This window comes from Octopus bimaculoides, chromosome 6 (assembly GCF_046866305.1).
Source record: "Octopus bimaculoides isolate indiv1 chromosome 6, ASM4686630v1, whole genome shotgun sequence".
NCBI lineage: Eukaryota > Metazoa > Mollusca > Cephalopoda > Octopoda > Octopodidae > Octopus > Octopus bimaculoides.
The window spans coordinates 75,519,416-75,534,760 of NC_142933.1; the positions used below are offsets into that span (position 1 = coordinate 75,519,416).

The window sequence follows — 15,345 nt, forward strand, 5'->3', positions numbered from 1 at the left end:
ACCTGACGGGACATCTTCCCCACCTTTTTTTTTTTTTTAATTCTTCTTTTGATTATATATTTTTAATTATTTTTGTAAACGTCTAAATTCACTTCTGACAATTCATAAGCTTGTGATATCTTTTTTAATAGTATTTAATTCATCAATTCAGGACGGCTGTCAGGCAAAATTGGTCCCGGCGACATTTGAACTTGGAATGTTCAATAAAAAATCTCAACTAAATACCGCAAGGTATTTTGGTATTCGATATTCTACATCCCCTTTTATTAATGGGAATATCTCAAATATTCTCTACAATAGTAGAGTTGTACGGCCTTCCGATTCTTTCATAGGCAGTACTTGGAAAGATGATTCCATACCATTCCACAATGAAACACTTACTAAGCAAATCGAACAATGCAAATTTTAGAAATTCATAAATAAAATAATTATACAAAACAGAAATTTTGAAAATAAGCACACACAGAAAGCAACAATATTCTCAATAAATTAATTATATAAGTAGCGGACTGACTGCAAAATGGAATCAAAGAGCTTTTCCGATATGTTCGATAAGAGCGTATAAAAGAAGTTTAGAATTTGATCCATATGTTAATGTACAGATATTAAGATTGTAATGATTAGATATAATTCATAAACAAGAAAAAAATCTTTCTTCAGCTTTAGAACAAACACCACCAAAAAGCTAACTAAAAATTTTCAACAGCACGTTTTTGTTGTTTTTTTTTTTTTACACATTCAATCAGTGAACATACGTACGACTCGTCTTTATTTTATCGCAACATTTTATCCGATTTCAATAATGCTAAAATCTTACTGAATTGCACGTAAATTTCGATTTTCTTTTCTTTTACAACAAACAAGGAAAATTATTATTATTTTTTTTAAATCAGCAGAAAGAAATGATAATGCATTTAGAACCCCGCTATAAATTTGACTAATATTTAGTTAGATATGGTTAAAATCAACTATTAATGCTATATTACTATTAGGAAAAGTTAAAACTGACTGCATATTTTGAAAGGAATATTTTAAAATTTTCAAAAGCAATGTTATTTAATGTATTAGAAAAATAATTAGACCTTAATATGGCGCCTTCAATCTTTCATACAAAAGAAACACTATACAGAATTGTACTTTTTCTGCATTAAACTAACAATCCTTGGTTGAAAACAGCGATAAGAAACGCAAGAATTACTATCTACGACATATATATATATATATCATAGACATTAGAAACAATATATGATTATGATACTACTAATACTATTAATAACATTATAATAATAATCCTTGTTTTCTTCGTAGTCGTTCAACCTGCTAGAAAAGAAGTCAAATTTCGCTTCGCCACATGCTACTATCTTAAAAATAGAAGGACACATTGGATAATGTAGTCCCAGTTGCAATGAGTCTGATGGAAAAAAGGGCAGGATGGTTATGATTGGAGCATCGCTGATCACAAAATCTTTTAAATCAGGGTTGACCTGGGACTAAACATGTTTTACAGAGGAATGAATCCTCTGTTCGATCAAACGATCTGCTAGAAATGCCAACCAAATCTTCCTCAAATGATTATTCTACAGACTTAAAAAAAAAGGAAGCATACATGACAGAATAGTTCTAGGGATACACTAGAACACAATAAAAAAGACTGGACGGTCATGCCTGGAACTGCTTTGATCAAAGACTTGCAGGCTAAACAACACCCAGTAATAAGGAATTTTTTTAACAATAATGGTATCAAAATTTGGCACAGACTAATTTATGAATCTATATTAAATTTTTTTTTATCGTGATATTCCTATTTACTTTTTAAATCTTCACTACGAAAAGCCTCCTCAAGGACCTAATTTCACAGCGAGATTAAATACACACGAATATGTGTGATTATATTTATACAATAGGTTAGGTAAGCTAACTCTTTAGAAACGGCACTTCATTAAACATGCCGTACCGCAGTTACTTAAATCATAAGCATATCAGAAGACTACATTTCTTTCTAATACCATACTCACATATGCACAAATATAATGCATAAATGTGTGTGTATGCGATAAATAATGATACCCTACACACATACAAATTCAGTTTCCACAATAAAATCTCACATTACATATATATATATATATATATATATACATATATGTGTGTGTGTGTGTGTGTATCTTTATATATACATTTATATATTATTTCAAATAAATATACACACGCACACATATATGATCTTGAATTATATATAAAATTCATATATATTTATATAAAATTCATATACATTTATATATATATATAAAATACACATATATTTGTATATATATAAAATTCACATATATTTATATAAAATTTATATATATGAATGAATTTAATGAGGGTCTTGCAGCTATTCAACTATTCCTGCTACTGCAATATCTTAAAACATCTCTTCTTTTGCAATGTGTTACATATACATTTCACAAGTCATTAAAAATGCAATCTTCAGAAACAATAACGCTAAATTGTTGTTTTTTGTTTTTTTTAATCCATCAATATAATCATCATTATCACTGTTAGGCTATATTTTAATGTAGTAGCACGTGCAAGAATGACTTTACACTAAGAGCAGCTACAAGAATATTTTGTGTATGAATATGCGCTTGTGTATGTGTGCGTGTGATTGCTTTCTTCGGCACAAGACCAGTTGTTGCAGAAAAGCGGGCTTTTAGTTGCTTATGCAGAAAGATTCAAGCATATATATATATTATTTGCATGAATATTCTCAATCCTAAACGAATGAAAGGCAAAAAAAGACGACCTAGATGATATTTGAAATCAGGATCCTTGATACAATAAACGAAATATCTTGTAATGCGTTATCCGGCACTCTTATGGTTCGGCCAATTTTCCTGTAACTCACAAATATGCATGTGATGCATATAAGAATTCTTTTTAAAAAATGATAAAAACCAATTAAAATTACATAATACGAGCATCCTTCTACCTGCACATTGAATTCAGAGAATACAATATTTACGCATATTGAACAATAATTGATTTCTTACCAATATCATAACTCCCGATAAATCTTGCACAAGGATGAAACGAACAAAATTTGTTCCAATGAAGACGGAAAAACACAAAATGAAGAGGGTCCTAAACAGGGGGGACAACTTTGGAGTAGTACAGTGTTTCCGACGATGTAAATGGTCGTCAAAATGTAACCGAACTATCAATTGAGGTTGCAGTTTATCTATTTTGTGGGGAAATTATTAATTATTTCAAAGAACTTTTTTAATTTGTAAGATTCAAATATACTTCCATTGCAGAATTTACTGAAAATAAAATGGCCAAAATTAAAAACACGTTAGAATTTAAGTTATCTGCCCATTATTTAACATCAACATTAGTGTAACTAAACACATTACATATATTATAAGTCTCATTATAATCAAGTGTTCTACTACACCTGTTTAGAGAAATAGAAAGAAATAACCAACGAAGTATGTTGTTATTTATTCCAAGATGACCATGACTGGGCAGACCTATAACCCAAGGCATTTCATCTAGAACAAGATTGTCCTTCTCTTTTAAGACAGTAAAGAGTGATTTGAGAGAGTTTTAATTGCCATAACTAGCAGGTTGGGGTTCCCCCGTTAGTTCGTTGTGACTGGAAGGTACTGTCTTGTATTTAGATCAAAATTATTCTTACTAGTTTTAGAAATCTGAAAAGCCCAAAGCTAAAATATCACATAAATGATTACGGTTTACTTGATTTTTAAATATAATTTCATATATACTCTAACACAAACACCTTTTGGGTCAAGAAGTAATTATTCATTGTATATGTTGTTAAAAATGAAAACATTTATTGTTTATATGATTATTATTGTCAGAAAGCTCTTTTTCCTCATCAATCATATTCTTTTGTGTAATTTTGATGGCTCCTTTCCAACTGAAATTTTCGTCATAGTCTACCTTATTAGCTGCCCTTGGGAAATATCAATCACACACAGAGGCGCTACAATAATAATACCTACGAACCTGCTGCAAATAAATCCCCAGTTATTTTCGTCCGGATTAGTGAGATAATAAACACGATGAAATAATGAGAAATTTAATTATTGATATGTTACTGGGACAAGTAAGAAAAAATAAGCTGGATGAAAAAGAAAACACCCGAAAACGACTTTGAAACATTGATTAGTGACACTAAAATATTTAGAAACAGTTTTGCTTTGGGATTTACTAAATTTATCTCGAGAAGATACCACCGACTGTCACACATATCAGTACAAATAGAATGAAATAAAATGAACTTGCTTCAAAAACCTTTCAAAAGGGATTTATTTTGAATGTGTTGCGATTCTACGTTACTTGAATAATTGACGTATCACGTGAAGGGCAAATACTCTTACTATTTCTGATTCTCCCATTTGAGAGAAATATTGTCGAAGAACGAAGAATGAGAACCAATTGTTATTGAAATTTGGGACAAAGTTAGCAGTTTGGATAAACCCAATTCCGCCCGCCCAACTGTTTCACCTGGAAATGTCGGACATTACGACACATCACAAAATGAGAGTGTTATTTTTCCGGATAAAGGCAAAAATTTTTTATTCCACTTTATTTCATTTGAGAATATTACAATAAAAATTCATCAGAAAACAATTCCATGAAAAAGAGCATAAATTCCAGCGGGACGCTAATAAAGTCAGAAACTTCTTTGTCGCAGTCCAGCTTGCTTGAGGTTGGAAAATGTATTTTACGGACAGATTACGTTGTTTCAGTACATTATTCCGTTCAGTTAGTGATGAAGCGAATGTGTTTTAAACGGTGATGTCCTGTATGATACTCGTGCCACTCAACCAAAAGTAAAGAATCAGTTCACCAGCTCCTCGTCGTTCTTGGACAATCCCACTGGCTATGTGTCGTTTAATGATTAGATTTATTTCGTTGTAGCGACCTGTTTTGAACCATCATGACGATCCATGAAGTCTCCGAAATTGAAGGGCTTATCATAACAACACCTCATTCCTCTCCATACACCATCTGAGGGTAATTTCTCGATATAAATATGAATCTAAGGCTAATTCTGATGTGGAGCTCATCTGGCTAAGTAAACAACCGATGTTTCTCACTCACAGACAGTATTTTGAATATTGTTGGGATTGATCAAAAAGAGAATAAAAAATGTGTTTTCATGGTAATTGTCCTAAACGTAATCAAGTTTTCCTGCTTCAGGACTAACAATCCAAACTCCCTCCACATTTGTAGAGCATCATCCACCTTCCTGATCAAACCAGTCCATGTTGGAAAGGAGAGAATGCTGCCCATCAAAGAGGAACAAAGATGAATGCATCGAAGGAAGCGGGAAAGAGACAGAGAAGAGCATTTGCGTAAACCTTGAATCGTTTACGATCAGTTGCCGGGACAAACAATACCGAAGTGAGCTTGACATTGACTAAACTTTCAAGTTTTTCATAAATTAGATTGTCAAAGAGTTGCAGGAAGCCGAATGAGAAACTCGTCCTCAAAATGTATACTAACTTAGAGATAGTTAAATAATTTCTAAGAATAAGTCTTGATGGAGCTCGACTACATTAATGTTTTCGAGTAATTGCTTGAGCTTTAACATATTAGAAGAAAAAAAAGCTTAGAAGCATGATTGGGAATCGAGGCTCCAAAGGAAACAAGCTCCGAATGCGGAGGGGATACTATGAAGGTGAAGAATTCGGTAAATAAATCAAACGTAGCCTGGTGTAGCGAAAATAAATGACTGAGTATTCAAAGTTCACCTGGCAACACAAAGGCCGAGTTGGTGACCAAGATCAAGGAGGTGTTCGAAGATCTTCCCGTGGCAACAGTGGGGAACACATGCGCCAGGTTCCGGAGCTGTCTTAAAGCCGTGGCGGAAGCAGGAGACAGCTACATTGAGTAAACTGTTATCACCCAGCCATAATTTAGTCGTTATTTTATGATCTTTTAAAATATATTAACTACAGAATATTGGGGCATATAGGCTCTTATAAGACTAATGCCTATATTTTACGTTACCGGGTCTTATATGCCCTAACGGATCATGGCGGGTACATCTAGTTTTTATACAAAGGTGGTGAGCCGGTAGAATTGTTAGTATGCCGGGCAAAATGCCGACGGGCATTTCTCCCTGCTTTATGTTCTGAGTTCATATTCTGTCGAGGTCGACTTTGCCTTTCATTTTATTGGGATCGAGAAAATAAGTACAAGCTTCAAGTTATTCGGCTTGAGAAGTCTCGATACTGAATTTAATAATGCGTTTGTCTCTCAGTCGATTGGCACAATCGTTAGGGCGTCTAACAAAATCTATACGGTATTTAGTTAGAGCTCTTTACGTTTTGAGTTCAGATCCTACCAAGATCAGCTTTTGTTCAATGATGGGGTGGATAAAATAAAGTGCCAACGATATGCAAAGATAGATTTATCATTCCTATAAAGCGTCATAGATGTGAATGAAATTATAATACAAGACTGAGACTATCTGTCACTTGAGAGATCATAAATCATTATTCGACCAATGATGCGTTTTAAAGAAGTGTTATTTTTGTTTTTAGCAGAGTTTTCTTTTCGCTTTAATCACCAGGGTATTGGTTAAGGATTTAAAGCAACTGTTCCGAATATATCACTACAATTGCTACAATAGTAGTAATATACGAGGGGTGCTAAAATGTTCCTGGCTTTGGGTTAAAGAAAATACAGAATGATCAGTTAATTATGATTTTATTCAACATATTTCCCTCTCAGATTCGTACACCTATTACAGTTTTTTTAAGCCTTGAAAAAGAACTTGGAAGGTTGCGATACCCTTAAAGCCAGGAACTTTTCAGCACACCCTCGTACTTTTTGTCCCCATAAGGTGGCGAGCTTTTAGAATCGTTTGCACGCTGGGCAAAATGCTTAGCAACATTTTGTCCGTCTTTACGTTCTGAGTTCAAATTCTACAGAGGGCGACTTTACCTTTTATCCTTTCAAGGTTGATAAAATAAGTACCAGCTGAGTTATAGAGTCGCTGTAATTGACCTACTCTCCTTATTTATTTACCGTTACTTTGCATATATCCAAAACCACGACAGATTGGTATGTGTAATTAGTAAATGGAAAAGCATGCGACGTAAAAAGAGTTAATTTCGGCCGGTATGTGTGTACACGTTTCCGTAGTAGTAATTCACAAATAGGGATAGAATGAAGTTGTAAGAGAAAAGAAACTGAGTTAGTGAAAGTTATAGAGTCGAGGGGGGTTGTGTATCATAGTCGCTGATTGTAACCTTCTTTCTCCCTCTGGCCGTTTGTCTTTAGTGGCTGCCTGCTTGTGGCCATGACTCTAGTTGGTCTCTGTTCACTAACTGATGATGGTTACTTTCACTAACTCTTTATTTGGCTCTACGGCCATAACACAGAGGGGACACTACAAGGACAGACAGAACATCACAGTGGGGACAAAAAATATAAAACGAATGAAAATGAAGATGTTATATAATGAAAACGAGATGGTTGCATGGGCCCAACTCCCATACAGTACCATTTGAACGTTTAATACACTGTTTACAATCGTTCATTTTCCTTTGTTTTTTTTCCCTTATCATCTTTTTTTCCTCTCTTTTTTTTAAATATTTTTACTTTTTTTCAATAAACAGTTTTACTTACTTTTTTCCTTTTTTAGTATTTCATAAAAGGTTCAAGATCTTTCAGTTCTACTACTGGTGGCAATTCATCGAATTCCACCGCTACTCCTGGCGGATCAATTCCCCTTCCACACATGTCTCTCAGCCTGTTGTATTTCTCCCTGTCGACCACAATGGCCTTCACAATTCTAGTATTTATAACTATCCAAAACCAGCTAGAAGGATAGACATATTGTTGAGAACAATAGATTTTGTTGGTGGTACCTGTTATCTCTATTCTAGCCTTTGGTGACCTAGAAAAGGTTAGAAGGGTCAGGTAGCAAAGACATTATTTTGCTTAGCGAAGGCATCTTTCAAATGTAGCTGCTGTCACTCACAGAAAAACTATTGTTTTACCGTGAGAAAAGCGCTGTTGAACTGTTAAGTGAAATTTGGCGATCGAGGATCGAATCCACGTTATGCCTGCATGAAACTACTACAATCTTCTCTAAATGCATTACAAACACTATAACATATTCAGAACACTATTCCAGAAAATTATCACCGTTCTCTGAGTATATAATAGACATCTTTAGTTGGGACAAAATGAGTAGACAAGATACGGTAAATTTGCCTCTTCATTTTTCCAGAATTACATTTGAAAAATGACTCATGGACATCAATATCCATTCTTTGAAATCAGAAATGCAACAAAAATTTTAAATATTTAGGTTAAATTAAAGAGAATCATGGGAAAATTGTACGATACTGAAATCAACAAAACTTGACAAAATCCAAAGACTCAATATAAGATATTCTCTATAGCTTCTTCATAATCTGTAGGAGTGGGTCTTTCCGAGATATTTACACATCATGCAGTTAAAGAGAAGAAATTATTGAAATTAGTCATTACTCATTTTGCCCCAGTTTGGATATCATATTCTGATAATTGAAACTTATCAAATTAGACATTAGTGTGGGAAAAAATTGACTTGGAATCCAACAGAGGAAAGAATATTGATTGCTAAACACCAAAAATTATCCAGATATTTTATTGGCAACCTCAGTTACAATCGGGTCAAAGTTGAAGGAAAATGTCTTGAAAAAAAGGTACCTGCATCTGACTATGTTTCAAATTTTCTCAACTTCAACAACTAAACTGACCAATTTTTACTCCTAAAAGTGATGCAATACGCGGAAACGTTAGCATGTCGGGCAAAATGCTTAGCGGCATTTCGTCCATCTTTGCATTCTGAGTTTAAATTCTGCTGGAGTCGACTTCACCTTTCATCCTCTCGGTGTCGATAAAATAAGTACCTGTTGAACACTGGGTGGGGTGGGGTGGGGTGGGGTGGGTGGGTCTAAGTAATCGACTTACCCCTCCACCCCACCGAATTTCCTGGCCTTGTATCAAAATTTGAAGCCAATTAGTTGATACAATGCAATATCAAGATAGTTTGTAGATAATCATTATGGTTATATTTTCCAAATATTCTTAAGTTTCTTTGTTTCAAAGAGAATGTCTTTCATTCCTATCAAAATACCTTGATATATTATTCTATTATCAATGAATCAAGCAATCAAAATAATTATTTAATTTCTATTAAATAATAATAATTTTTTGTCGAACTAAAGTAAAAGAGTGCCATCAGTATACAGAATGGTTTGAACTCCACCTACGTTTGATGCTCTTACAGTTGATATAAATGGTAAACAATAACTATTTGAATGCGTTACTTTTGGAGAAGTCAAAATTTATATCGTTTTATATCTGACGCTGTGGTATTGATTTTCACCATGCTTCATTTAATATAAATTATATAAAAAAGAAAAATATCTATTCCTGTTTATTGTAAGTTAACTAGCTATTAGACGAGAAAAAAATTCTGACAAAATTCGTAAACACTATTGAATCGAAATTAAGCGAGATATTATCATTTTGTTGTCTGAATTATTATATATGAAAACTATACAAAACAACAGGAAAAAGAGGAATATCTTTGATAATTTTAACAATTGATGAAAAAATTCAGTTAATTCGCAGAAAAGGAACTCGTACAAAGGAACACCGATACTTCTTGTCCGAATTAATTAAATGTATTTAGTGCTTTTTTATTAAATTTATATTTGGAATTTATTATTATAATGATGTCGAATTTGTCACTGATTAAAAAAATACTTTATGCACTAAAATAAATAAATAAAACTGTCAATACAATCGTGTTAGAGAGTATCATATTCAATCTTCTCTGTTGCAAGTGTTCGAATCACGCTGTAAGTGTTTGGTTACAGAAAATTTTGTTTATAATCTAAATTAGACACATTGAATGTACTGTTCATATACGTGGAATTAAATGCACTACTGGGAGATTGTAAACAGAATATTTTTTTCTCCTTTAAAATTCTTCGATGTAGTATATTCTCAAGACATTCTCAGTAACCATAGAGTAGAGGTAAGCTCTCGGCCTGTCGAGTTTGCGACCCGTTTTCTACTCCCAGTTGTAGATATTTAGCACGTTACTTCTGCTTTTATGAGACATGAACACCAACAAATCGATATAAATATCTATTCTGTATAAATCAGTTCTAGTAGGAAGTAGCTTTTTGTCTTTATTTACACTGTGTTTCAATTATTTTAGATGGGAGAACATTTTAATAATATTTCTTAGCTGCTTTTCGAGTAAATTTGGTGTATTTTGAATATGCTTTCTGCAACTTCATTTATTTTTTTCGGCGAGCAGCGTGGGATTTTAAATAAGTATTTCCATATAATTATCTTGATTAGTTGATTGAAAAGATATATATTTTTGTCGTCGATCTCTGTAATACCACGCTTTAACATTTATCCTAGTTTTAATTAGCTTAAACTAAATTAATTGCTGAAAAAAAAAGAAAAAACAAACAACATAAAAATTCTCCCCTCACTTTGTATTACATCATTTAAAATTTTTTTATTTTACACAGCTAATTTAAAATAAAGAATATTTTTAATGTCCAGTAAATGCTATTATTTGAAGAAAGACTAATAAAAAAAAATGCTGAAGAATTATTTATTTTTTTCTCCGGTATTGTCTTTCAATATATTTATTCATTGTCACCGGTCGATGTAAGTAAGCGGTAAAATGCTCAGAAATTGAATTATTTTGATGAATATTTAGTCCGTTTTAAGAATTTCCTAAATTTAAAATCTATTCTAAATGCAATTTCATTCTGTCTATTTATTCTTTAATAATATTTCCTCCCCTCAACTTTGGCCTTGTTTGTTCTTATTCTTCTTATAAAGGAAATCGCTTCATAAATCTCGAGCGTATTTTTCATGTTCCATATGTTAGTTAAAATAATTTGATTTAAAGCTATGATTTTTAAAACACAATTGTTAATTGATACGTTACTTTTTTCTACAATAATGCTTCATTACGTTATTACTTGAACATTTTTTATTCAGGTCGACGTTAACGAATTACCAATTATTGTTGCATGTTTTTCAAGTGCAAAATTCAATTAGATATGGAGACGGTGATAGTCCGTTATTTTATCTCTGCACAAATTTGTCTAAAGCATATTATCAAATTTTATTTAAATAAACCAGAAATTACTACGTATTTCCAAGATGCAGCTATATCTTATTACCTTAAATTTCCGACAGTCTTTTGACATGATGTATGTTTGTTCCTCTTTATGTCTTTCAGGAAATTCTCTTTTTGCATTACCAAACCACGTTGTTTCTCACATTTCATATAATTATGCATTTTTTTTTTAATTCAAAATATTGGCAATTCTTATTAACATTTAGTTTATCTTGTTAGTTAGTCTGCTTTCTCTAAATATAAGCGGTTCTTAACTTCGATGACATTTTTTTTCTCAATGGATTCCACTGAGAAATGCCATTGTCCTTTAATACGGAAAGGAGAAAGGGCCCCATAGAATGAAACACTTTTCTCCGAAATTTATTCTGCCATTGTTTTTTTTTTCTGTCATTCATTCACTATGTTAGTTTTATAATAATCTGAAATAATTAGTTGTTGTGTGACTAATTTAACTGCATAAATGACCTCTGCAGCGACAGATCTAAGGTGCCTGAGTATTCCTGTACAATAAAAAAAATGTATAAACAAAAAGCAAAAACCTAACCTGCGAAATAAAACTGAAATGGGAAAATTCAGGACATCGTCTATTTATTATATTTTGTATTGTGTTTTCAAGATCTAATTGTCGAAGAACTTTCAGTAAAAAACAATGTAACTTGTGGTTTTACTGAGTTACTAATGGTTATTAAATATCCACTACCACCTCAATTCCTGTTTGTCAGTTACCCTCTCTGTGTGTGTGTGTGTGTGTGTGCAATTTCTTACTTAAAAAGTATAACTAAGAATTTTAAACTATTCCCAAGTATTTTTCACGTTTTTGTTTTTTCATTTGTTGTGTATCCAGTTTATAGGGCGTGATGGAAATAAAGTTATACTTTTTGGCGGAATTTTGGTTCAAGTACCCCATATAACCCCTCATAACTTTTTTATCTTTTCAAATTTTAAGAAGATTTTGACGAATTTGTGTTCTACACTCAGGGATTTCATACGATTATTAAAAAAAAAATGTGTGTGATTTAAGGGCTATTTAGCTGTTATTTTTAGCACATCTCACGACTACCTGATACCTTCCTTGTTTCTTTGTCACTCTGATATGTATTCATGTTTTAAATATTTTTCTCCCCATAAACACATTTAATGGAATGATGCTGCACCCAAGAGCGGTCCATTGCTAGGATCTAAGCAGAAAATTCAGACTGTCCGTATTTTAACCCTTCGTGGGCTTGCTCATTTCAGTACTATCCATAAAGAAATATTTGTTTAATCTCGTATATATATATATATACACTGTCTGGTCTTCGAAACGTCTAGATAGAATGGAGACAGCTGATGAAGGGATATTCCAAGGGGCTTTCCGTTTTCCTATGTGTTCGTTCCGTTGTCTGTAGTTTATTGTTCTAACGTCCTGTACCCTGATATGCATGTATATACACATGTAGATGTAAGTATGTACATATATGTGTGTATACATGTATATATATTCTTTGTATTATTACATTATTGAACGCACACGTCCTATTTTACAAGTAAGTCTACTATATATATATATATATATATGTGTGAGTGCATGATAAAGAACAAGAAATTTAGCATCTTATAGGTATATATTTGTAATTATTGGCGTTTAATGGAGGGGAATTCATCATCATCGTTTAACGTCCGCTTTCCATGCTAGCATGGGTTGGACGATTTGACTGAGGACTAGTGAACCAGATGGCTACACCAGGCTCCAATCTGATTTGGCGGAGTTTCTACAGCTGGATGCCCTTCCTAATGCCAACCACTCCGAGAATGTAGTGGGTGCTTTTACGTGCCACTGGCACGAAGGCCAGTCAGGAGGTACTGGCAACGGCCACGCTCAAAATGGTGTATTTTACATGCCACCTGCACAGGAGCCAGTCCAGCGGTACTGGCAATGAACTTGCTCGAATGTCTTTTCACGTGCCAGGAAGGCGACGTTGGTAACGATCACGCTCAAATGATGCTATTTATGTACCACCGGCACGGAAGCCAGACATCTGGTGCTCTGGCAACGATCACGCTCGGACGGTGCTCTTAGTAATCTACTGGTACAGGTGCCATCACTGACTGAAAGAAATCAACATTTATTATAGTTTTATAAACTGTACAATATAGCACTAAATATGAAATAAAACAAAATTATTTAGTATATCGATTCATACCAGCACAAATATGAAGAGAATTGACTTAAAGTTCATCAGAATATCTGAAAAAAGAAGAGAAAAAGATAATTTCACAGTTGAACCCCAATGACCATAATTTATGCTTAACATCCATATGACGGGAAATTTTTAACTCGAAATTTGTATGCACATACATAAACTAGCAACAATAGATGTCATGAGATATTAAATCGTTTAAATAAAAAAATGTAAAAGTTGCATAACTTTTAAAATTTGCTGGGGTCCCAAGGGGCCCCATCGGCTCACAAAGGGTTAAAGAAAATTCGTAAAAGAGTGGAACTTTAAGATTTATGGGGGAGAGGGAATAGTTTAAAAAATTTAAAAAACATTTTTTTTTTTTGCATAATCATATGAAATTCTGTGTAGAACACATTTGCAAAAATTTTCTGAAAATTATGAAAAACAAAAAGAAGTTACAAGGGGGTATATGGGATGCTTAAACCAGAATTTCACTGCCTTTTATTATATTTGCAATGTATATGAAACAACTATAAGAATCAAAACTATACTATGATTGAATTCAATTAGCCTAGAAAATACCGTTATATGATGTTACTGCATACATGTTACATTCTCAGACATTTTTAAAATCATCTCCGTATAATGCTATTTCTTGTTCTTGTTGCAGTCTTCAACTCCTTAATAAAACGTTCTAATATGTCAGGAAAAATTGGTAGTAATACAAACGATCCATTAACAGCTAATTCTCGGCTGTTTGTTGGAAATTTAAATACATTTGCACTAAGTCAAAAGGATATTGAACAAATATTTAGACGATATGGATTTGTTATTGGTATTTCCATTCACAAAGGATTTGCTTTCATCCAATATTCAACTGAACAAGAAGCAAGATCAGCACTCAACAGTGAAAATACAAAAACTTATGCAAATCAGCAACTAGGTAAGTGTATTTTCAGGTATTTATTGTTTGCACTGTTAAGGACGAAACAGTTTGTTTTCTTGGCCTCTACCTTATAATTTGTTAAAGATATTTCCAGAGAAAATACATATGTAATAATGAATGATCTAAAATTATTGGGTTTCACTGAAAGGGAGACGGGGTTAAAATATCACAAGAATTATTGTATTACACAGCTCCCTGTCATGTACCAACATGGAAAATCAGATGTTAAAACGGTGATATAATGATATTTATTTCTAGCATAGGCACAAGGCCTTGAATTTTTGATGAGAGTATAATTAAATCAACTTCTACTTGACTAGTATTTTGTTTTAAAGTCTTCCTGGATCTACCTCCTCCACAGGTTCCCTCCCCCCAGTTAGAGATTGACACATCTTTATATAGCTGTCCTTATCCCATGACCATACCAATGCAGTCTTCTCTCTTGTACACTACATCTGATGCCTTTTATATTCAATTTTTCTCTTAAGCCACTTACACTCTGTCGTATGTGCATATTGACATTGCACATCCAGCAGAGCATACTAGCTTCATTGTTTTCAAGCCTTCACATGTTCTTTGCAGTCACAGCCCATGTTTCACTGCCATGTAGCATGGCTGTTTGCTCACAGGCATCTACATTAAAAAGATACTACTATCAACGGTCTAAAATGGCTAGTTGTACAAAAAAAAAATTTTTTAATGAAAAAGGTACTATAGGTGAGCCACTGTAAAATTGATTATTGTTTTGTTAAGATTGGAAATGAATAGGACAGCCTCTTGTGTATTACCCACAGATTCTGATCCTTGAGCAACCCTAGTGGTATGTTTATGTTAGTGGGAAACCTTTCCTACCATTTCCCTCTGACAAACAATCTTGTTACCAAAGAAAAGTTGCAAATAGATGGCAGTGCTACAAAAGTCTTCTGTTACTTTCAAATTTGGTGTATGATTCAAATGCAACAGACTGAACTCTGCTAAAGGCACTCACAGTGTTTTATTCCAACACTTGCACTAGATTGTATATTTATTTTTCTATAATT

At 33.1% G+C, this 15,345-nt stretch overlaps 1 protein-coding gene across 7 annotated transcripts in view; it reads left to right on the top strand.

The window, feature by feature from the left end:
- The first annotated feature begins 9,017 nt into the window (after positions 1 to 9,017).
- The window catches only part of LOC149135265 (uncharacterized), a 51,866-nt gene continuing 45,538 nt past the window's right edge, over positions 9,018 to 15,345 (top strand). The window contains exons 1-2 of one of the 7 annotated variants that reach the window (XM_089354111.1): positions 9,018 to 9,319; positions 14,030 to 14,302. In XM_089354111.1, coding sequence (XP_089210237.1) covers positions 14,059 to 14,302 — 244 coding nt within the window. In that variant the 5' untranslated portion in view covers positions 9,018 to 9,319; positions 14,030 to 14,058. The other 6 variants (XM_089354112.1, XM_089354110.1, XM_089354108.1 and 3 more) reach the window with 6 other exon arrangements.